Source organism: Microcaecilia unicolor, chromosome 4 (assembly GCF_901765095.1).
Source record: "Microcaecilia unicolor chromosome 4, aMicUni1.1, whole genome shotgun sequence".
Classification (NCBI taxonomy): Eukaryota; Metazoa; Chordata; class Amphibia; order Gymnophiona; family Siphonopidae; genus Microcaecilia; species Microcaecilia unicolor.
The window spans coordinates 148,104,245-148,128,810 of NC_044034.1; the positions used below are offsets into that span (position 1 = coordinate 148,104,245).

A 24,566-nucleotide genomic window follows, 5' to 3' on the forward strand; every position below is an offset into this window, starting at 1 on the left:
ATCAGCTGGACCGGATGGTATACACCCCAGGGTACTGAAAGAACTCAAACATGAAATTGCTGATCTCCTGTTAGTGATCTGTAACCTGTCGTTAAAATCATCCGTAGTACCTGAAGACTGGGTGGCCAATGTAATGCTGATTTTTAAAAAGGGTTCCAGGGGTGATCGGGGAAATTTCAGAGCGGTAAGCCTGACTTCAGTGCCGGGCAAAACAGTGGAAATATTACAAAGAATAAAATTGCATAACGCGTAGACAAACATGGTTTAATGGGACAAAGTCAACATGGGTTCAGCCAAGGGACATCACCAATTGGCTTTTCTTTGAAGGCGTGAATAAACATGAGGATAATGGTTAGCCGGCTGATGTAGTGATTTTCAGAAAGCTTTTGACAAAATTCTTCATGAGAGACTCCTGAGAAAATTACTAAGTAATGGGATAGGAGGCAATGTCCTACTGTGGATTAGAAAAGAACAAGGCAAACATCCAACCAAATCCAACCTGTAAGATAAAAGCAAAAGGCAGATGTAATAAGATAAAAACTTTATTTAAAATCCAAAGGTTTCCAGAGATTTACACATCTGTGGCCAACATGGCCATGTTTCTGCTCAGGGGCTAAGCTACCAGCTGGTGGAAAATAACAAACTTCACCACATCTGGTCCAACAGATAACAAAGTTAAAAGCAATGCTCCTTCCTCTGGGTGCATTTGTGTAGTTGAAAAAACCAATGGTCCATCTAGCCTAGTATTCTGCTTCCAACAGTAGCCAATCCAAGTCACAAGTATCTGGTAAAAACTCAATTAGTAGCAACCTGGCCAGTCACACATGGCCTCGCGGCAGCCTTGGCATCTCCACTCCCGTTTAGAGAGCTGCATGGGAGCGGGAGAATGTATGGCGATCTAAGCTTTCCCTCTCCTCCCTCGAGCCGCAGGGCACCCTCCTGGCACATACCTCAAGCCACCCTGATGGTCTAGTGGATTCTTCATGGCAGGAAAGATCCTCAGTCTTTCCTGCCCGCTGCCGCTGTTCCTCTTGCTGCCGCATTGTTTTTTAAAAATGGCTGCTGAGATTTCCACTGAAGTCTTGTGAGGCCGCCATTGGAAGCCTCGGCAGCAATTTTAAAGATGTGGCAGCAAGAGGGTCAGTGGCAGTGGGCAGGAAAGACTGGGGATCTTTCCTGTCCTGAAGAATCCACTAGACCACCAGTGTGGCTTGAGGTATGTGCCGGGAGGGCAGAAGAAGAGGGTACTGTAAAAAAACAAAACAAAAAACTATCTGTTTCTTCTTCCTCGTGCAGCCGGATTCCTGTGCAAGTAAGCAAACCTATGAGCTGCTGCATCCATGTTGTCTTTCTTTATTGCTGGTAGAATGTTTTTATTTAATCTTTCATGTAGATTTTAAACATGCTGGCTTGTGCATACGGATTGTACCCAGAGGAAGTATAACAACAGAATAACTTTTTATAGGTAGAGTAGTAATTTGTTATAAATCGTAATCAGTGTGTCATTTGGAGAGCCTGGTTAAAGGGACACCCTAGTACTGTTATATTCGTGCAGAGATGATTTTTTTTTTCTCCTGGTAAAGGACCACTAATTATGAGAATCAGGAGCATAACATTCAGAGTTTCTACCTATTTATTTACTTATTTATGGTATTTCTATCCCACATTAAACATGAATTAGGTTGAAACCTGGAAGCGTTTAAAATATTTTTCTTTTTTCCTGTGCCTACATCAAAAGCAAAAGAAAAAGATGACACGTGGGAACTTACTCCTTTTGCTTTATGGAATGCAATGGTATATTATAAAAAATGCACTTGCCTTTTTTTTTTTAATTACTATTTCACACAGAAGGTATTGAATGATGAAGGGTTTCCTTTGTGCAGAACTGTCCAGTCAGTCTAAATGTGCCAACATTATCCACTTCAGAACACTATTAGCAACCAAGTTCATACAAAGTTAATTATGTTCAGTGGAAAACAAATTTGTTGGCTCAGGCTGCTTGCTATGTGAACATTCAATCACTGTTTTATTATTGTTACCAAGTTTTACATATTAAGGGTATTTGTTTTAATTCATTTATCCAGTCCTTACATGCACATAGTTTTGCTTTTTAAACCCAAACATTTCCTATGATAGCATTGTGCTTATTTGAATTAGTTTTTCTGTACAAGTTTTGCTTGATTTGTCTTTATTTGAAATAAAAAATTTTTTTTAAACAAACACATCTTGTCAACAAGGAGTGGGGCTAGGTGGGGTGGGGCCTCACAGAACTGATCTGCACAGGGCCCTGCAATTGTAAAGACCAGCCCAAGTAGCAACATACCATACTACCAATCCCAGGGCAAGCAGTGACTTCCTTCACATCCATCTCAATAAAAGACTATGGACTTTTCCTCCAGGAATTTGTACAAATCTTTTTTAAAACCAGATACGCTAACCGATGTTACTATATCCTCTGGCAGCGAGTTCCAGAGCTTAACAATTCTTTGAGTGAAAAAATATTTCCTCCTATTTGTTTTCAAAGTATTTTTATGTAATTTGAGTGTCCCCTGCTCTTTGTACTTTTCAATTAACTTTTACCCGTTCTACACCACTCAGGATTTTATAGACCTCAATCATATTCCCCCTCATTTGTCTCTTTTCCAAGCTGAAGTGCCCTAACCTCGTTAGCCTTTCCTCATGTGGGAGGAATTCCATCCCTGTTATCATTTTGGTCACTCTTCTTTGAACCTGTTCTAATTCCGCTATATCGTTTTTGAGATATGGCGACCAGAACTGAATGCAATACACAAGGTGGGGGAATCGGAGAAACTAAACAAATTCTCTGTAACCTTGGAGGATGTAATGGGTCAGTTCAGCAAGCTGAAGAGTAGTAAATCACCGGGACCTGATGGTATTCATCCCAGAGTATTAATAGAACTAAAAAATGAACTTGCGGAGCTACTGTTAGAAATATGCAATCTGTCCCTAAAATCGAGTGTAATACCGGAAGACTGGAGGGTAGCCAATGTTACTCCGATTTTTAAGAAGGGTTCCAGAGGAGATCCGGGAAATTATAGACCGGTGAGTCTGACGTCGGTGCCGGGCAAGATGGTGGAGGCTATTATTAAGAATAAAATTGCAGAGCATATACAAAAACATGGACTGATGAGACAAAGTCAGCACGGATTTAGTGAAGGGAAGTCTTGCCTCACCAATCTAATGCATTTTTTTGAGGGGGTAAGCAAACATGTGGACAATGGGGAGCCGGTTGATATTGTATATCTGGATTTTCAGAAGGCGTTTGACAAAGTGCCGCACGAAAGACTCCTGAAGAAATTGCAGAGTCATGGAATCGGAGGTAGGGTATTATTATGGATTAAGAACTGGTTGAAAGATAGGAAGCAGAGAGTAGGATTGCGTGGCCAGTATTCTCAGTGGAGGAGGGTAGTTAGTGGGGTCCCGCAGGGGTCTGTGCTGGGTCCGTTGCTTTTTAATGTATTTATAAATGACCTAGAGATGGGAATAACTAGTGAGGTAATTAAATTCGCCGATGACACAAAATTATTCAGGGTCGTCAAGTCGCAGGAGGAATGTGAACGATTACAGGAGGACCTTGCGAGACTGGGAGAATGGGCGTGCAAGTGGCAGATGAAGTTCAATGTTGACAAGTGCAAAGTGATGCATGTGGGTAAGAGGAACCCGAATTATAGCTACGTCTTGCAAGGTTCCGCGTTAGGAGTTACGGATCAAGAAAGGGATCTGGGTGTCGTCGTCGATGATACGCTGAAACCTTCTGCTCAGTGTGCTGCTGCGGCTAGGAAAGCGAATAGAATGTTGGGTGTTATTAAGAAGGGTATGGAGTCCAGGTGTGCGGATGTTATAATGCCGTTGTATCGCTCCATGGTGCGACCGCACCTGGAGTATTGTGTTCAGTACTGGTCTCCGTATCTCAAAAAGATATAGTAGAATTGGAAAAGGTACAGCGAAGGGCGACGAAAATGATAGTGGGGATGGGACGACTTTCCTATGAAGAGAGGCTGAGAAGGCTAGGGCTTTTCAGCTTGGAGAAGAGACGGCTGAGGGGAGATATGATAGAAGTGTATAAAATAATGAGTGGAATGGATCGGGTGGAGGTGAAGCGACTGTTCACGCTATCCAAAAATACTAGGACTAGAGGGCATGAGTTGAAGCTACAGTGTGGTAAATTTAAAACGAATCGGAGAAAATTTTTCTTCACCCAACGTGTAATTAGACTCTGGAATTCATTGCCGGAGAACGTGGTACGGGCGGTTAGCTTGACGGAGTTTAAAAAGGGGTTAGATAGATTCCTAAAGGACAAGTCCATAGACCGCTATTAAATGGACTGGAAAAATTCCTCATTTTTAGGTACAACTTGTCTGGAATGTTTTTACGTTTGGGGAGCGTGCCAGGTGCCCTTGACCTGGATTGGCCACTGTCGGTGACAGGATGCTGGGCTAGATGGACCTTTGGTCTTTCCCAGTATGGCACTACTTATGTACTTATGTACTTATGTAGGTGAGGTTGCATCATGGAGCAATACAAAGGCATTATAATATTCTTGGTCTTATTTTGCATCCCTAATAATTCCTAGCACCCTGTTTGCATTTTTGACCACCGCCACACACTGGGCAGATTTCAGCGTATTGTTTATAATGACACCTAGATCTTTTCTTGAGTGCTGACTCCTAAGGTGGACCCTAGAATCAGATAAATATGGTTCAGATTATTCTTCCCAACGGTCAGAAGCTGTACAGCAGACTTCAAGGGAGAGGTTCAGCGGAACTCTCTCTTTGGTGAGTTCTTGTTCCTGGAGGGATGGAAATGCCAGAACACTGCAGGTTGCAGTTTTGGAGATCAGTATAGTGTTGTCAGAGTGGGAGATTACTGCAGAGCTGCCAAATCTAGTTACTGGATGGAGACTCTTTTGCCAGTCCTAGTTTTGAACTTTGTTACTGCTGTGACTTGGGGACAGACAAATGATGGCACTGGTAGTGAATCACAGGGGGAGGAAACCCACATCAGAGTGTTCGATCAGCTAACTGGACAGACCCAAAGTGATCATAATGGCACCCACCTGACAAACTATCAAAATGCTGGAATGGTAGTAAGAGATTTGAGGAAACACAAACCTCACAGATAGATCTTCCACACTGGAAAACACCACAGAGCTGGGGTACAAAACAGTGAAAAAATGGACCCCTTGGAGGCCCAGCTTGTGTCCTTTCAGAAACAGAATGCACCACTGTTTGGAGCAATACAGTGTGCAGTGGCAACTAAAAGAACAGGACAAGATGTCTTTATTTAAGAGCACTTAGTTTCCTCGGTATATGCAGGAAATTTTGAAGATACCACGGCAAGTACTACCACCTTTGAAAAGAGCTTTATATCCTCCCCATACGAAGCAAACAAGAAGGACCTGTTATCTCCAGTAACTAAGACAGCATGCATCGAGGACTCCGAAGAAGACGAATCTAGTCCTGCTACTCTCTTTGTTTTTTGAAATGGATAGGAAGTCCATGGTGCGGTTTTTCTTTCAGGCTGAAAGTGCCTTTGGACCAGCAGATTAAGGGTATTTCCAGACACTAGCAGAACAAGCAAATGTAAATCATTTTTACCAATACATCAGGAAGTAATTATCTTGGGAAATGAATTTTATTTGCAATATCTCTGTAGCTGTTTAAGAATAATAATGTACACTATGGAACTGATACTCAAAGCAATCACTTGTTCAGGCTAACTAATCATTTTCAGTGGCACTTAAAATGACCAGTTAGATCCTAATGCAAAACTGACTACTCTGGGGGCCTTTTGAGGGTAGAGTTGGCACTTGGCCAGTTAAGTGCTAATATTCAGCACTTAACCATCCAAGGTCATTGCATAAATAGGACCACATAAAAATCAGTCCTATCTTTATGCAGTGGCCCATAGCCAGTTAAGTGCTGAAGATTACACTTAACCAGCTATGGTGCAGCCAGCTCTGTAAACCCAGCAATTCAATACCGGAGCCCATACATGAAGTTCTGGGCCTACCGCCGGCTAAATATCAACCCCTATGTATTTTTTATATCCTAAACTTTTTTTTGTGTCAAGATTTCTGTATTGGCTTTGGGGAAGGTCTGTAAAATGGTCTTGATGGGTTCACTCAGCACCAGAACCAGCTACTGCAACAGCTGAGGCAAAGCACAAAAAAAGTGCACTCCAACCACTGTTCCAATCTCTCTTCCTTCCTCCCCCTACAGAACAGCACCAGAGGTCACATTTCAAGTACCATGTGGGTTACAAGCTCTGGTCACCCTTCTCTAAATCCAGCCCTGAGGTTGCTGCATATGTACTAAATACCACACCCTGTGCCTCTTTCCTTTTTTGGTTTTGTTTTTATTATATTAATTACAAATATGGACATATTCTTTAATTACACCAGAACCTTTCGAGATTGGGGGCATGATGAAGGACAGTGTACACACATTGTCTTCTTATAATTTACTTTGAGTTATTTTTTTACATCTATTACTTTCTGTACTTCCTATGCTGATCTCATGCACATCTGCCTTGAACTTATTTTTTTCAAATTGTTTCCCTTATCTGCTTCAGCAAGGTAAAGGAAATTATTTGTTAATAAATCAGCTATGCACCATCCTTTCAAACTCAGGCTCTACCACAGTTGTTAACTCATCTGTTTTGGAGATAGCAGCTTTTAATTAGCAAACATTACCTGCACTTTAATGATCAGCATCCTCAGAGATTACAGTTCAAGAATTAACACTTCTCATTTAAAAAGATATTAATTCTAGCATTCTCAACAGGCTTGTGAAGATCTTGTTCACTTGGGTTTAGAAGTTTCTATCACAGATGCAAGTGTGACCCAGCCATCTGTTTAATACGGGACTGGGGCAGAAGAAGAAGGAAAATGAAGGCGGTGTTTGATAAAAGTGAACTCGTCTTTGAAAGCTGTTGCCTCAATAAACTGGTTCGTCTACAAGGTCATTGCTTCTCACCTTCAGACCCTCCTGTTCCCTCTCCCATTATATAGGTAGTGAGTGGGAAGGGGGTAGGATCTTTCTGCCACTTTTGTATTGCAGACTAGCATGGCACCCCACTCTGGCCAAACATCTTGACTCCATTTTCTCTACAGGTGTTGTGTTTGTTGCAGCTTGTCTCAACCTTAGTTTCACTAAGCTATCACATACTTACATTTTTTTTTTAAGTGGCAGAAGTTCTCACCTCCAGTCTGTAAGGGCTGCCAAGAGATCCGAATTTCATTATAAAAAGATATGCAAATCAGGCTTAGACCTTATACATGCAAACCCATCTAACGAATATTCACTGAAAAGCAGATCTATTAGTAGCCCTCTCCCCAAGTCACTATCTAAGAACAAACATATGCAGAACAGAATATGGATATTAAATGGACAAAAAGCAATCAATGTTCAACCAATGCAATAACATTTACAAAGGAGTGTTCAGCGTGATCATATTCAGATGCTTTTTATATAAGTTAATATGAAATACAAGCATTAATGTTCACTTGAGGGTAATTCTTTCTGATGTTTATGTGCCACAGCAAAGCAGTAACAATGCCTAGGAGACCCTGTGTTAGACCAGCTGAGTAAACTGAAAGGAAGAGGCAGGACCATACCAAGCTCGAGTTCCATGCTGTACAAACTGCCCACTGGTGCCCCTGTCCTCCCACCAAGTGGCTGGAGAGCAATTTTTGCACCATATGCCGTTGCGAAGAAGCCACTGCTTTTCAGAACACAGAAAGAAGGTGCTTCTACAGCTACTGCGCAATAGCGACACCTGTATTCTGAAAAGCAGTGGCCTCTTCGCAGCTCCATACCAAGGGCTGTGCGAGTAGCAGAGGGTGCAAAATCTGAACTTAGACAAGCCTGGGCTAGAGTAAGGATGAAAATGACTGCAGCAAAACCAGGAGAGAAAACCCTCAAGTGTCCAAGAATGAAGGTCATTGTTTCTCACCTTCAGATCCTCCTCTTCCCTCTCCCATCATATAGGTAGTGAGTGGGAAGGGAGTACGATCAAACTGGGCTGATGCTCAGGCATGAAGGAAAGAGCCAGATCGCTGCTCATTGACTGGTCAGAATAGCTTTCATCATATTTCTGACGATATTCATTAAAAAAAAATAAAAAGGATCACTGGACAATATGATCTAAAACATTTTATAAAAATCAGACCCAGGGCTTTTTCATCATCTGCAGCCATGCACAGAAATACTTCCAACAGAGAGTTTACAGTTCTTTGCAGTATTTTCGCAAATAAATGAAATGCTGGTGCGCGTAGGACTCCTACTGAAGACTGTAAGTCTGCATTGTGTTGTTTACTGTAAGGGTTATGATAAGGGAGCGTGGATCCTTCCTGTTCTTGCGAACTGTTATCTTCCCTTTTAGGACATCACCTGGAAGAACAGAAAGGACTGAATTACATTCACCTGAAATATTCCAAGCTTTAAGAAAAAAACATGCTAACGTATGCAAAAGTGTGTGAGCAACGTAGCAATCCTACACCTCAGATGATGTGTGATGCTGATTCTGCAGTACTGTACTAAACCACAAAAGGCAACAGCGATATTTAAAAACAAAAGAAAAAAAATACTGAAAAATAACTTTAAAATAGTCAGAGCCTAAACTCATTTTGAGCAAGGACAGTACAGCCAGCGATCAAAGGCAAAAAAGCAAAACACTGGACTCTCACTGTGACAGGCTATCCTCGATTTAAACCTTACAAGCACATTTGACACAGGCTAGCACAATCAATTATAAACAGCCCATTTTTGCCCATTTTATGCCTGGTTAGTCTCCACCATTTTGTACAAACATTACAAATACTTGCTTTATTCAGCTACTTGACAACCACAGTTGAGATACAGATAAAATTATCACACACAGGAAAAGCAGTCTTTATTCGCCACATAAGTTCCACGTGCCCATATCCATCTCCTTCCAAAAAACCCTAGATGATTATGAAAGAACAGAAGGGCACTTAAAAATGCTGATCACTTTTATAATACCACAAACCACCACCACCTGAAAAAAAAAAAACATAAACAGAGGAGTAGCAGCTCACACTAAAAAATGCCTCATGATGAAAAGTCAACCATAACACATACAGTCCAGTTTAAACTTGCATACCAGAGGCTAACTCTTATGCACAGATTGTAGGAAAAACTCCCTTAGGGGCCCTATTACTAAGCCGCAGTAGGGTTACTGCCTGGGTAGTTTGTGCCAAATTGACACTACCAACAGGGTAGCGTAGGCACCCGGCCGTAATTCCGAACTTGGCGCACACTGCTTACGGTGGAAAATAATTTTCTATTTTCTACCATGGGGGGGGGGGGGGGGGGGGGGGGGGTTCCTGGCAGTAATTGGCAGAATGGCCACATTGCCATACGCTGCCTGATTTATTGATTTATTTATGTATTTATTTAGATTTTGCTCACACCTGTTTCAGTAGTAGCTCAAGGTCAGGTTACATTCAGGTACATTGGATATTTGTCCCAGGAGGGCTCACAATCTAAGTTTGTACCTGAGGCAATGGAGGGTTAGGTGACTAGCCCAAGATCACAAGGAGCAGCAGCGGGATTTGAACTGGCCACCTCTGGATTGCAAGACCGGTGCTCTAACCACTAGGCCACTCCTCCACGAGTAGCGGTTGAGCCCTTACCGCTAAGTAAACAGAGGGCGGTAAGAGTGCAGGCAGCAAATAGCTGCATGCTACTTTTAATATTAGTGCATGATCATTTACTGCCTCATTTTTAAAAAGGCATTTTTACCCGCTGTGGTAAAAAATGGCCCATGCGTACCAATTTCACACACCCACACTAGAGCAGGCCACTTTTTAGTGCAGCTTAGTAAAAAGGCCCCTTAGTCAACAGTATAGATTATGCGCTGGCTCTTCCAGAATGAAACATTATACTGAAGCATACCAAAGTAAAATGAGCACAATTTTCATAGCTCATCCTTAACATACCGTCTATCTACTGAACTGCCACTGCCGCTCTGTCATTGTAGGACTCTGGACATGGAGCTCCACCCACCTGGATGATGTCAATTTATAGTTTATTGAAGACTTTCTATTCCGCCTTTGCAGAACAGGTCAAAGCAGCGTCAGGACACATACTTCCTAGACTTTAAAACCAAAGAACCAGTGGCACACTGCCAAAGGAGGGCTGACTGCTACCATTCCTCCTGTGGATTTTGCAGGTAGTTGGTGGTGGGGATGTGGATGGTTGCCAGTGCTGGGGTTGTGTGTGTTTCATTTGAATTGGGGTTACTGGTGGGGTTTGAATTAGGGGTACAGGTTTGGCTAGGTGAGTCACATGTACATCAGAACCCTTTCCTTCCAAGGACAGCTTGTTTATTTTATTAAGAAGTTTGACTGTTAAGTTATAGTTGTTGAGGATGGGGATGATTAATGCCAATACAGTGAAAAACAAGAGTCCTCTTCTTTCGGATGTGGTCCTACAGCATGTGTTTCATGTTTTTAGAATTACTGAATCAACCAATGGGTTCTGGGGCTTAGGACCACCTGGAATAAGTAAAATAGGGGATAGAGTTATGAGCCGGAGATGTTTCTGATGCAGGTTTCCTTTTTGCCGTTTTCAATTTTTTCCTGAAGGAATGGTGTTGTGGAGACTCTTGGTGGCCTTTTATTTACTAACCTCTGGGGATAAAGACCCCCTTTGTAATCATTCATAGACATATTTGCTCCACTAGATCTCAGTTCTTCTTTACCAGTCATCTTGGACAATATTAATACTTAGGCTGACTGTCTAAAGGATGCCAAAATGTCTAAATTTCTGAACGCCATGTCTATTTTTGCTTTTATCTAGTCAGTTGATTTTATACCAAGCATAGAAGGGTCATATACTAGATTTGATTTTTCACTTGGATAAATGCTGAGCCATTAAATAAATTAAAAAAAAAAAGGGGTAAATGATCTGGACATGTAACACAGGTTACAGCAAACAGGGAAGAAACCTCTATGGAGAAGCAAGCCAAAAACGTGTCAGAAAATGTGGGGTATAAATGTGATAAATAAATAAATAAACAAACAAACCAGGAGCAAGTAGAGGTTGACCAAATGACGAGCCAACTCAGGAAATGTTGTTGGACAAAATTTTTATTCAAAGCACCAGGAGAACAACCTGACATATGTTTAGGCAGATAGAGCCGCCTGCCTCAGGGGTCACAACAATAATCTCTACAAGCTACAGCCGCCAGTTATGTGACCGGTGCAGAGATGCTGGTAGACACAGCAGTATCAGCAGGATATATAATGCTGATACTGCTGTGTCTATCAGCATCTCTACACCAGTCACATAACTAGTGGCTATAGCTTATAGAGAGTACTGTTGTGACCCCTGAGGCAGATGGCTCCATTTGCCGAAACACCACCAGTGGGTCCTTCTCCCAGTATTTTGAATAAAAGATTTGTCCAGCAACATCTCCTGAGTTGGCCTGTCATTTGGTCAACATCTACTCTCCTGGACATGTAACAAGCACATAGAAAATGACAGCACATAATTCCCATCTGTCCATTCTTGTCTGCAAATCCCTTCCTCTCCCTTAGAGATCTTCTGTGCCTGACCAATGATTTCTTGATTCAAATATAGCCCTCATCTCCAATCATCTGTTGGGAAGCCATTCCTTCTATCCACCACTATTGCTGTTAAAAAATATTTTCTGAGATTATTCCCGAGTTGCTCTACATCATATGCCCCCTTGTTCCAGAGCTTTATTTCAGTTGAAAGAGGTCCAACTCGTACGCATTTATACTTTAAAGGTATTTATGTTTAAGTGTATTCATAAAATTTGATAAATCGCTAATATTGGACAAGCCAATGCTAAACGATGTACAATAAAACTTATAATGAACAAAAAAGGAAAGATAAACTAGTCATACCAAAAACAACTAAAGAGGAAGGGGAAGGGAGGGAGGGGAAAACATCAGAGTACAAGTAAGAACTATTCAGTGAATTGTTGCTAATATCTATCCCCAGGACCTCTATGGTACCTTGAAAGCTTTTGAAAAAAGTTAAGTTTTGAGACCAGTTTTAACATTTTTAGAAGAAAGCTCTTCTAAAATATACATATTGAGATCTTTAAATCTCTCCCCGTGTGGTTTTTGATAAAGACCACTAATCATTTTAGTAGTTGCCCTCTGGATTGACTCCATCCTGTATCTTTTTGAAGGTGTGATCTCTACATTTCCACATAGTACTCCAAATGAGGTCTGAGCAGAGACCTACAGAGGCACTTTTTTTTCCCTGCTAGTCTTTTTTGTAAGCAACCTTTCTGATTATCATTAGTGTAAATGTTGATTGTTGTTTGCTACAGCTTTAGCAAAGATTAAAACTGGGAAGGTTTGATCAAGACACATTTATGGAACACTGAACATTGCTGCAGGGAACTGACTGATACAGAATGCTGAGTATTTTCATCAGTCACTGACCATGTCCTTAGAAGCAATGCTTTTCCGGAAGGAAGGATTGTCTTTTCAGGAGTTACAGCTGCCCAGTTTTTCAAATTCTATTCTAAATCCCAATTTCCAAAAGGATTCATTGCGGTTTACAATATAAGGTCTCGACAGCCGAGGGAGATTTACATCATAGGGGAGTAGACAATAAGATGAAAGAATTGGTTACGTGAGTAAGCACAGCTGTAACAGAACTACTATCGATCAAATAGGTGAAGACTTCAGATTTTTCCTGAGAGATAGGTTGATAGATATCTTAGATCTGGCAGTAGTATGTTCCTTAATCTAGTCCCAGCAAAGGAGAAGGAGTTTTGGATAATGGTTTTGAAGTGAATATCCTTCAGAGAGGGAAATCCCAGTTCCAGCATTCTCTGAAAACCCACATTTCTGTTTGGAGATGGCACGATAAGGTGTCTTCCTAGCTCTTTTGAGGTCAGTCCAAATACAGATTTAAAAACTAAGCAGATTACCTTGCAGTTTATGCGCTGATCAATTGGCAACCAGTGTAGATTTTTCCTGGGAGCTGACAAACTGTCAAAAACCGCATGCCAACTGAACAGCAATATTTTGCTGTAATTGCAAACATTTCCATAATTTGCTCATAATACAGAGATATAACGAATTACAATAGTCTAGTTGTGGTAACAAAACTACCAGTGCTAGGGTCCTAAAATGAGATTGCTGCTGTAAGCCAGAACATACACAAAGTGGCATAAACTAAGCTTCTCGATTTAAGAGTAGAGTTTATGAGCTGTGTCAAAGAATATGGACAGGTATTGGACAAGGCAAAGAGATATTATTACTCATCATGGATTCCACTGGAATTAAATCAACTGCAGGAGCTTTTTTCAGTGCTTAAAGATCTTGCTGTTCCAAAAGACAGTGATATAAGTGATGTTAAAGTTCACCCCAACAGTTTGGTGATATTCTGATTACCATGGTACACGATCTCCAAGCTTTCTCAGGTCTGCCAACAGCAGAGGAGGAGTGCTTGGAATTTTCTGTTCCCTTGGTCCCATAATAAAGTATAATCACCTCTCCAGGTAATCTTCTATATCCAACTACTCATGAAAAGTTGTATTCCATGTTAATCACCACATATGTTATATCTGTTTTTATGATTGTTATAACATTATATATTGTACTTTTGAAATCTGTTTATGTATTCTTAACATGTATCATTCATTTAATTGTTTGTCATGTAAATCACATTAAACCTGAGTTACTCTAAGGCTAATGTGGGATAAAAATATCATAAATAAGTAAATAATGGGGTGATTTTTAGTTGGTAATAGAAGTAGACACTGAGCTAGCAAATTCTAGGCAATCTATTTGGAGTGGTGAAAACAGGTAAGGTGTGATTTTCTGAGATTAATCTGTTTGGTTAATCGGTCATTTGCTGAGGTCTGTGTATCCACTTTATTGATGCATTCTGTTGTACAGCTGATTTTGAAGATCCCCCTCTATGGACCCCATGGCTGAAAACTATTGCCTAGTTTCTACTTTAAGTACACTTCTAGAGCTATCAAACTGTGTTACAATCACAAATTGCACTAAAACACAAATAAATAAACTCAGTCGCTGATAATGTGAATTATATACATTTATAAGGAGGAAAAGCCTCAAATCAAAAGGGAACACTCCACCGTTGATCACTCAACATAACAGGAGGGCCCTTTAATCATCACAGGCTGAAAAAACCTCCTATTGGAAAGTAAAGCTGACTAGAACCTATTTCAAACCTTATAGGCTATATCAAATTGCACTTATCTCGATCCTATGGTCGTTTTAGAACACCTTCCACGGCCCAAGTTTCGAACTCCGCTTCAGGGTCCGTGGTGTTCGACCAGGCAGTATCTGCAAAAAGAACAAGCTGGTCGCATCAATTCAGTTTTGTCATACACTCTCCACTTGTATATCAGGTTTTCTTCTTACTCATGCACTATAGCAGCTGCTTCTGACTCTCAAGGATAAGCCAAAATGGCTTCCCTATAAATACTATACGTCAGCCTATAAGGTTTGAAATAGGTTCTAGTCAGCTTTACTTTCCAATAGGAGATTTTTTCAGCCTGTGATGATTAAAGGGCCCTCCTGTTATGTTGAGTGATCAACGGTGGAGTGTTCCCTTTCGATTTGAGGCTTTTCCTCCTTATAAATTTATATAACTCCCATAATCAGCGACTGTGTTTATTTATTTGTGTTCTAGTTTCTTCTTTGTCATTCTTCAGCAAGATCTTTGAATATCTGAATTTAACTCAACTTCCAGATCATTTGGAAGGAGATTCTATTTTGAATCCTTTTCCATCTGGTTTCTGTCATGCTCAAACCACAGAAACATTGTGGGTGTTGGTACTTGAATTTTTTCAATAAGGTCTTCCGACAGTGGAAATATTTATGCAACAGTCTATTTGCATAATTCTTCAGTCTTTGACACTCTTGAGTCATGACCTTTTAATACAGAGATTGAGGGATGGTGGTCAGTTTTTGGGGTGGTTCTTGTCTTTTTGGACTGATCAATTTCAAGAGATCACAGTGGCTGATAAGACATTAAACTGGGCTGTCATCTCCTCCAGGGTTCTGCAACACTCAGTGTCCCCAGCCCTATTAAATGTTTATGTTCAACTGCTAGGAGAGTTTTTAAAGTCTCAGAGTTTTACTGGATGTAAGCCAATTATGTTCAGTTGATCCTTCCTGTTGCCAACAGTCATGAAGAAACAGCTGCCTTTGCTGTAAATGTGCTTTTGTGATGTGGAAATCAGCTTTCTTCGGGCATAATGATAGAACATTTAGGTTGCCTGTTGGCTATCAAGGCCTATGACTCCTCCCCTCTTTTCCGCTAACACTTTTTGGAACACCAGTTACTCCCATGTCAATTTTTCATTATTTGGGAATTATGTTGGACTCTTCACTTTCTTTTCTTCCTCAGATTTCTCACCTATCAAAAATCAGCTTCTTTGTTTTTCATCAATTATGCAGTATTCGTTACCTATTTGGTTCTGCTAGATTTCATGCACTTCTTCTTTCATTATTTACATCCCGCCTGTACTACTGCAATGTTATCTATGCGGGATTACCATGTTCTTCCCTAAAGAAATTACAGACCCTTCAAAATGTGGCTATTAGGTTACTCTGTCACACTCTTCGTACTGATTATACCACACCTCTATTGAAACAGTACCATTGGTTGCTTGTGGAGCAAAAGATCATCTACTAAATAGCAGTAGTGACTTTTAAAGCTCACCATTTTGGCTATCCGGAATATCTAGCTAATGTCACTATCCCCTATACTCAAACCTGTATTTTGCGTTCTCTGAATGACCATCATCTCATCCTTCCTGGACTGAGCCTTGCTCATTACCATTCGACTAGATGTAGCACTTTTTTTTCTCTCGCTGCTTACCTGGAATAGTCTACCGCTACATGTTCGTAGTATTCTTAACTTCAAAAGCTTTAAGACAGAGTTGAAAACGTGGTTATTCCAACAGGCCTATGGGGGTCCTGACTAATTCGGTTGTCATGTCGTTCATATCTTTTCTTATGTTTTTCTTAGTCTATTATTTTCTCTTCCCCCTTCTCTTTTTTCTGTCAGCGTTTGTGTTTCTTTCCTATCAATTAATGGAGTTCCTTTCTTTTTCTTGATTTTTTCCAGTCTGTACACCGCTTTGTTCTGCCTGTCAGTAAGAGCAGTTTAGCAAATTCTTAATACACTATAAACTAGTTATTGCATCTGAGTACTGGATTCAGTTGCCTCTCTTCCTAAGGATAGTACTTTTTTGGGGGGGGAGGGGGGATTCTGAGGTTTCTAACCTCAGGGTATTAGTTGATTTTTCTTTACCTTTAAAAACTCACATCAGAACAAGGGGTGTGAACTGCTATTTTTAATCTGTAGCATAAATCACTTTATTTTACCAATCTTTAGTTCTGTGAGAACTCACCCACTGAATGTAGTATATGGGTCAACCAAAATCTTCTATTTGACCACTGCAGATGGTACAGAATGCATCTGCCCAACTTATTTTATTTCGGATTTAGCTTACATCTTTTTCAGCAGTAGCTCCAGGTAAATTAATATTTAGATACAGTAGACTTAAGTGGGTGCCTTTATTCTGAGAATGTGACGCCTTACTTGACGGTGCAATACTGGTTGCCTGTTTGGGCTCAAAATATAAGTTCAAGGTGTTAGTTTTCAAGTTGTCAATAAGGATGCTCCTTGTGCATGAACTTGTGAATGCTACAAGCTCCAACATACATTGTTCAACAAACCGTTGGGGACTGTGTTTTCTTGTAAGCTGGCCCAATATGTCTCTACCCAAACATAAGAATTTCCAGTAACAGGCTGTCAGTGGTGGAATGATCTTCCCTATAGTGTACGTGCCAAATTAAATTTAGCCTTTTGAAAAAAGCTGAAAACCCTTCTGTTGCAGGATGCTTTCAGGGCCACTTAATGGGTTCATATTCTGACTGGATTTAAAGGATATTAATTATGATATCTGTGATTTTACTGAGTTTTTAGATTTTTGTACGTGTGGGGTTTTTTTTTTTTGGGGGGGGGGGGGGGGGGGGTATAGGTATGCCTTCTTGTAGCCTGTGAATGCATATTAATATGTATTTTCTGCTTTTAAATTGTTATCCACTGAGGGAAGGATAAATTTCCTCAGTGGACTACAACTGCAGATAAATAAATTAAATAAAATCAACAAAATCAGCACATTGATCATCTTTCCCCAGAACCTTAGCAACTGTGTTCAGCTGTTACTCTAAGAGTAATGTCTTTGCCAGAGTCCCGACAGCAGTGCTCATCATCTGCTCTCGCCTTCCATAAACCAGGTCATTATTCTTCCGTTTTCTTCACACCGTTATGAACTTTGAAATCTGAGGCCTGAAAGAACTTTGAAATCTGAGGCCTGAAAGGTATATACCTATGAAATCCTACATTTATGTTTAAATGTGTTTATTAAAAGACAAAATAGTACAGTTTGTAGGGCTATAGTCAAAATACATTTTAAGAATATTAACTACAAAACATACAATTAATAGCCTCCAACAGTTTCACCAGTTTTCTCTTTACTTTGAATCTCCCCTTTTCCCCCCATCTTCCCTCCCCCCCTCCCTCCCGTCCCTCCCGTCTCTAAAAAGCAATTATGGATACGGAGGCAAAGAGTCACTATCAAGCTTAGCCTCTTATGGAGCTATCACACACAAAACTTATGTTTGATTTACAAAACCTGCCAGTGCTGCCAAATCAGGCCATGTCGGTTAGCTTCCAGAGGTCATTTCCTTTTAAAATTCTTAATCTCTAGGGCTTCGAGGATTCTAGACAAGCACCTCATTAATTTGTACTTTTTCTCTTACATCATTTCCCTCTGTTACCACGCCATGGAAAACACCTCCATTCAACCTTTAAGAATTCAAAATCCTACTTCTAGCCACCTCTGTTAATGAGTCCCAAAAAGGGGCCCATGTTTGGCAGAAAGACTCTCCTCTGGGTGAGGCCAGGTCGCCCACCGCTCTTCGTTCCAAAGAGCACAAAAAAATCATTCTCGCTCGCCATTGAGACAGGGTTGGTGAGTCTGGCGTTATCCATAATTGCAAGATAACCTTCTTACCCAGTAAAACCGTTTTTTTAAGAAACGGGCGCAACCCTATAGGTGGTCTTTGTACCAAGTGAAATTTATGGAATAGTAGCTGAGGCTTTTTCCGCCATGTAACCCTCCACATTTCCGACACATGACAACACACTTGCGTCCAAAATCTGGCTATTCGGGGACAAGCCCAGAACATGTGACCCAGCCCCGCTGGAGAGTGACCACACTTCTTACATCTATCTTCCTGACCTACATGCGCCCTCCATGCTCTATGTGGAGAAAAAAACATTCGAGACAGGAATTTATAGGCCGTTTCTTGCAGCGCCACGCTTTCAGAGATTTTGGGTAAATCCAGAAAGCATGCCTTCAAGTGATCAGATTTAACGTTCACTGGTAGTTCTTTATTCCATTGCATTGCCAATTGTTCGTAATCAATCTCACCTAATTGCTCACGTAGTTCCGAATGGTAATATTTTAAAGGGACTGACCCTTGAGCATCCAAAGCTAAAAGAGACATCAGTCGGCTCCATATTTGGGGACTCAAATGTGCAGGTGGAATAGATCGTAAATAATGTCTTAGTTGGAAGGAGGCAAAAAAATCTTTTCTAAGTACACCAAATTCTCTGTCTAATTCTTCAGTAGTTTTTAAAATACCCTCTTCTGAGTATAAGTGATGTATATAGCTAATCCCCCGTGTTTCCCACTCTAGGAAAAGTTTAGCCGAGCTCCCCGGGGGGAAGTGGTTGTTGCCTCTTATCGGCAATAGTGGAGTGCAAGTTGTAGAAAAAACAAATTTACGGCCCAGCCAACGCCAGGTTTGTCTTAATGGAGACACCACTGATGTGAAATACCGGGGTGTGTTTACTGCCCCTGGCGTAGCATGTAGCCATGCACTAAAATGTCGGGGGGAGAACACCATGGTCTCTATACTAGTACACGAAAAGAAACTAGTGCCACGAAACCAATCAGAGAGGTGGCGCATATTACTTGCCACAGAGAATAACTTTAGATTTAAGAGTCCCAATCCCCCCTTAGCTCTAGAGAGATATAATTTAGCAACTGGTAACCTTGGTCTCTTCCCCTGCCATAAATATTTGGTCATTACCCTCGTCAACGTCTGATCATCCTTATGTTTAAGGAACAAAGGAAGCACTTGCAATACATAAACCCATTTTGGGACCAGAATCATGTTATAGAGGGCTATCCGCCCCATCAAGGATAGGGGTAAAGTCGTCCATGTTTGCAAAGTCTGTCTAGTTTTCAGTTTAAGGGGTTCTATGTTTTGGCTATAAAGGGTGGTCAGATCGGCTGTCAGCCATATGCCAAGATATTTCAATTTATCCTCTGCCCATGTTAATGGAAATGCCCCCTCCCAGGTCGAACGTATCCGTGTCTGGACTGGCAGAGCCATAGACTTACTCCTATTCAGGGCAAGGCCCGAGTAGAAGCCAAACTCCTCCAGAATTCCAAATAAATACAGGAGAGAGGATTGGGGTTTTGTTATAGTTACTAATATATCATCTGCAAAAGCTAAAGTTTTGAGCTCCCGCGAGTGTAATGTAATCCCCCGCACATCTGGGTCCCTTTGGATAGTGCATAACAATGGTTCAAGGTATAACAAAAATAAGAGTGGTGATAGGGGGCAACCCTGTCTCGTGCCACATGCTATTGTAAAGGGGTTTGATTTCATACCATTAATCAATAATGACGCTTTTGGATTAGTGTATAGCGTTACAATAGCATTAAATATCCACCCTCGGATGCCAATATAATCAAGGACAGAAAAAAGGTAATCCCATCTCACCTTGTCAAAAGCCTTTTCGGCATCTAAGCTAACTAGCAGCAACGGTTCGTTCTTGGTAAGGCTCTGTGCAATGGCTAAACAGGCCTTCCTGACATTGTGACAAGGGTGTCTACCCCGCACAAACCCCACTTGACCCTCTCCCACTAATTTTGGTATTAGAGGGGATAAGCGTTCCGAGATGATCTTCGCTAAGATCTTTAAATCAACATTTATAAGAGATATAGGTCTATATGAACCTGGATTTTCTGGTGGTTTGCCCTCTTTTGGAATTAGGGTTATCAAGGCTTCATTAGACTCTCGCCTAAATCCCCCACATTCAATGGATTCCTCAAAAAAATCAAGAAGCGGGCCACCCACTTGTGGAAAAAGCAATTGATAGTACTCAGCACCAAATCCATCCGGACCCGGAGCTGACCCACGTTTTAATGATTTCACTACTCTTTGCAGCTCCTTGGCCCTGATAGGCATATTTAATTGTTCTAGCACTTCAGGGTTCAGACGTGGCATTCCAGAGTCTGCCAAGTAATCTGTTATGGACGGACCGAGTGGCGCCTCCGGGGCTTTGTATAGATTTGCATAATATTGTTCCAATAATCTGACTACTTCCTCTGAGTTGTTTATTTGTCTACCCTCTGCATCTCGAAGTGTTGGTATAAACCTATTTCCCCCCCAGGTCTTATTCAGGCGGGCCAACAATTTCCCAGATTTATTACCATGTTTGTGGAAAGAGAAAGATCTATAAAAAAATTGTTTCTTTGTTCTCTCATGGATCATTGTATTAAGGGCTGCCAGAGAGGCCAGCATAACCTCCCTGGACTCTTTCGAGGGGCGTGCTATGTGTGCCCGTTTCGCTGCTTGATACGCTACTTCCAATTGTTTCACTCCCTTTGCCAATCTCTTTGAACGAGCACACATATAAGCGATTATATCCCCACGGATCACTGCTTTGGAGGTCTCCCAGAACAACCTAGCTTCCCCCGCATGGCCCCCATTCGTGTCAAGGAAATAAGACCATCTTTGTTTCAAGTAATCCTGGAAGTCTGCGTCCTCTGCCAGATATCCAGGAAACCTCCAAACCTGGTGACGTAAACTAGTTGCTCCCACTTCCAGTTCAATCCAAATCATTGCATGATCTGAGATTTCCATTACTCCTATCTCTGCACGTGGTACTTGAGGAAACAAGACTGAGGATATTAATATATAGTCTATTCTCGACCATGAGCTATGTGCTCTGGATAAATGCGTATAGTCTTTAGATGTAGGGTGGGTTAACCTCCATGGGTCTATAAGATCTAAAGCGGTACTCAAATACCCCAATCCTTTACCCCTCCCAAACATTGGGCTTGTTTGCGGTCCAGAGCGGTCTTGGAGCCCATCCATGACTTGATTAAAGTCTCCTGCCACTATCCATGGGCTATGACCATATTGGATTCCTAGCCGAACCAAGTGTTGGAAAAAGGAATGGTCATATACATTTGGGCCATAAACATTAAGTAGGAAAACTTCTTGTCCCATTATGTTTAGCTGTAAAAGTATATATCTGCCCTCCCTATCTTTACAAATTAACTTTGATGTGCATTGCATATTTTTATGAATTAAAATTGCCACCCCTCCTTTTTTGCTGCCCGAAGATGCAAAATAACATTCTCCCACCCAACGTTGTCTAAGCTTTTGGTGCTCAACGTCCGTTAATTTAGTTTCCTGAAGGCATGCTATTCCAGCTTTGTGGCGCTGCAACGCTGTCAAAATCTTTGTGCGTTTTATTGGGGAGGAGATACCCGATACATTCCATGAAATCAATCGGGGGGTTGGTGGCCTAGCCATCCTTTAAATAACTTGGTAACATAAATTAGACAACTTCCATATTCTTAGAGCTCCCGGGTGCCCAGCCCCCACCCAGCAGCCTAGTTTGTGTAACAGAGGTGGCCTACAGTCCTTTCCCAGTAACTTCCCATTCCTATCCGCCTCAGCATTGCAGCAGGTTTCACCCAAGCTTTGCACTTTTCCAGGTCCTTGCTGTAAAGATAACATTTGCTCCAATCGACAGGACTCCATAATCCAACATAAACAGTGTCTAGTTTTGTGCTTCTCCCTTCCCCCCTCCCCCCCCCACCATGCAAATCTAATCTCAATTCTACCCTGCTCTCCCATGACTTCCCTACCCTCCCCCCTTAGACCTACCCTCTTCCCTACTCTATTCCCCATTTAGTCGCACCTGGGCCTACGTCACCAGACGCAACCCAAATTAGCCGCGTCCGGTGAGGGGTCAATAGGTGCCAACAAAGCCTCGTTCTCCGTCATTTTTAAATATCAACAAATTTCTGAACTTCCCTCCACCCTCTCCAAACCCCCAAACAACCGGGTTATACATCTCTCATAAAGCTTAGAGCACTTGCGAGCCAAATGACTCTAGTTCACTTATCATCGTTCCAGTCTTAGAATTGGCTCTCCAGCATCTGGGTGCCGCCAGTTTTACATCTTGCGTCCATTCTTCTGCACAACTGGGCCACTCGAACCCACAAACCAAGTGATCAACAAAATTCCAAACAGCCAACCTGGCAATCTCGATAATTGTAATCCAACAGGTGTTTTAATCACCTCCAGCCTTTCATGATGATCTCTCAGTAAAGCTGTTTTAATCAGTCTGCTGGCCCTGCTACCTGCTTATTCAGCCATTCCACGGCTACTTCTGGTTTATTAAAGGCTTTCCAGACTCCATTATCCATGATTTTTAAAGTCGCTGGGTATTGTAACATAAATCTGTGTTTCCTCTCCACCAGACTCGTGCAAACCGTCGAAAACGCCCGCCGCTGCATTGACAAGGCCGCGGAGTAATCCTGGAAAACACGGATGACTGCGCCATCATACCTAGTGGAGTCTCTGCATCCTTTATATGCCCGCAAAACGGCTGCTTTTTGTGAATAGTCGTGAAACTTTGCTATGATCACCCTCGGGCGCTGTTCTCTTGCTGGTCTAGGTCCCACGCGGTGGGCCCGCTCAAGACGTATTTGCCTCCCCTCTCCTGCTTCGGGAAAGTTCGCTTGCAACCAAGTTTCAAGAGTAGTTTTCAAATTGGCTTCTGATAAGGATTCCGCAAAGCCCACAAAGCGGAGGTTGTCTCGTCTTGATCTATTCTCCAAGTCCTCGATTCTCTCTGTATAATCTTGTATCAGGCGGGACAATCGTTCTAGTTCACCCGAACTTTCCTGGTGCCCCTCCTCCACCTCTGCCACCCGGGCTTCCAGCTCGCCCATGCGCCGCGAGAGTTCCGAGGTCACCGCCGTTATGCCTGCTATTTGTGTCGATAACTGATCAAATTGTGGGGCTAATGCCCGCACAACTGCCTCCGTAAGCTCCGGTATGAGCGTCTCACCATTCTGGCTGGAAGGAAAATGTGCCGGCGAAACCGGCGCCATGTTGGATTCGACAGCTTTTGTTTTGTCTTCCTTTTTCTTTCCACTTTTCGCCGTTTGAGCCATCAGAGATCTCGTAATATACTTGTCCATATATTAAGAAAGCTGTTTTGCGCAGTTGGGGAGATTTTCAAGGGCGGGGATCGCCAGTTAAGTTGCTTTTTGAACGAGGCTTTGAGCAGCTAGAGTAGAGCACGTCTTCTGCCGCTCACTGCATCACGTGACCCCATGAAATCCTACATTTAATTACAGCTCCTATTCTTCCTTTGTATCATCACGATTGCTTCCGAGGGGAAATGCTTACTTTCTGCAGCAACTTTAAAAACGGATGAAAGATACTACTATTACTTATCATTTCTATAGCGCTACCGGACGTACGCAGCGCTTCACACTTGAACATGGAGAGACAGTCCCTGCTCAATAGAGCTTACAATCTAATTATGACAGACAGACAGGACAAGTAAGGGATAAGGGTTAGGACAGACAGGACATATCAGGGATAGGGGACAGTGGAAAGATGGATAAGGGAAAGAAGAAGGCATCAACAAGAATAAGCCAAGTTTTGAGTCCAAGCTTTGCTGGAGGGCAGAGTACAGAAACACCAATAGTGCATGCATAACTGCAAAACTGGTGAAGCATGTAGATTTTCAATCATTACAACATCTGCATGCATAAGAGAGGATGCAGATGTGGGCTATAGCTGCTGGGTTCTATGATTATGCCACCATCATTCCTCCCCCTTGGCACACAGATGGTCAAAGGAGTGAATCCTGTAAATGCAGAGAGCATTTTGATCCTGCTCTTGCACTCCCTTGCCTGCCATGGATTGTCCCATGATACCGCACCCCAATCTTCCATGAATATAAATGACAGTGAGTGGAGTGGAACAAAATTAAGAGCAGACTTGAAAGTTCACAACTCAAAAAATATTTGTCAGGCATCCCCTCAAATCTTCAACAACCTGTGGCAGATGACCTTCACTATGAACAATTTTATGTATCACAGGTTGAATGGTTTATGGGCTAAGAACCAGGGAAACCAGGATTCAAATTCTAATTGTCCCACTCATACTCCTTGTGGCCTTCTCTAAGCCATTTCATACTCTACTTCTTCACAGTGTATATTCTTGGAAGATAGAAATACCTACAGCAGCAGATCTGAACAGGTAACTCAATCTGAAAAACCCAAATCTGAATGCTAATATTAGCAGAGGAAAAAGTTGAATGCTTGCAGGAAAATAATTTGTTTTAGAACATCACTTTAGTTAGCTC

General features: G+C 41.8%; 1 protein-coding gene across 1 annotated transcript in view; it reads right to left on the reverse strand.

Moving 5' to 3' along the window:
- Positions 1–7,472: 7,472 nt before the first annotated feature.
- PRMT3 (protein arginine methyltransferase 3) overlaps positions 7,473–24,566 on the reverse strand; it is a 225,625-nt gene continuing 208,531 nt past the window's right edge. Inside the window, exon 16 of the mRNA XM_030200711.1 lies at positions 7,473–8,414. Within this exon, the coding sequence (XP_030056571.1) occupies positions 8,305–8,414 (110 nt within the window). The 3' untranslated portion in view covers positions 7,473–8,304. The remainder of the gene's footprint in view (positions 8,415–24,566) is intronic.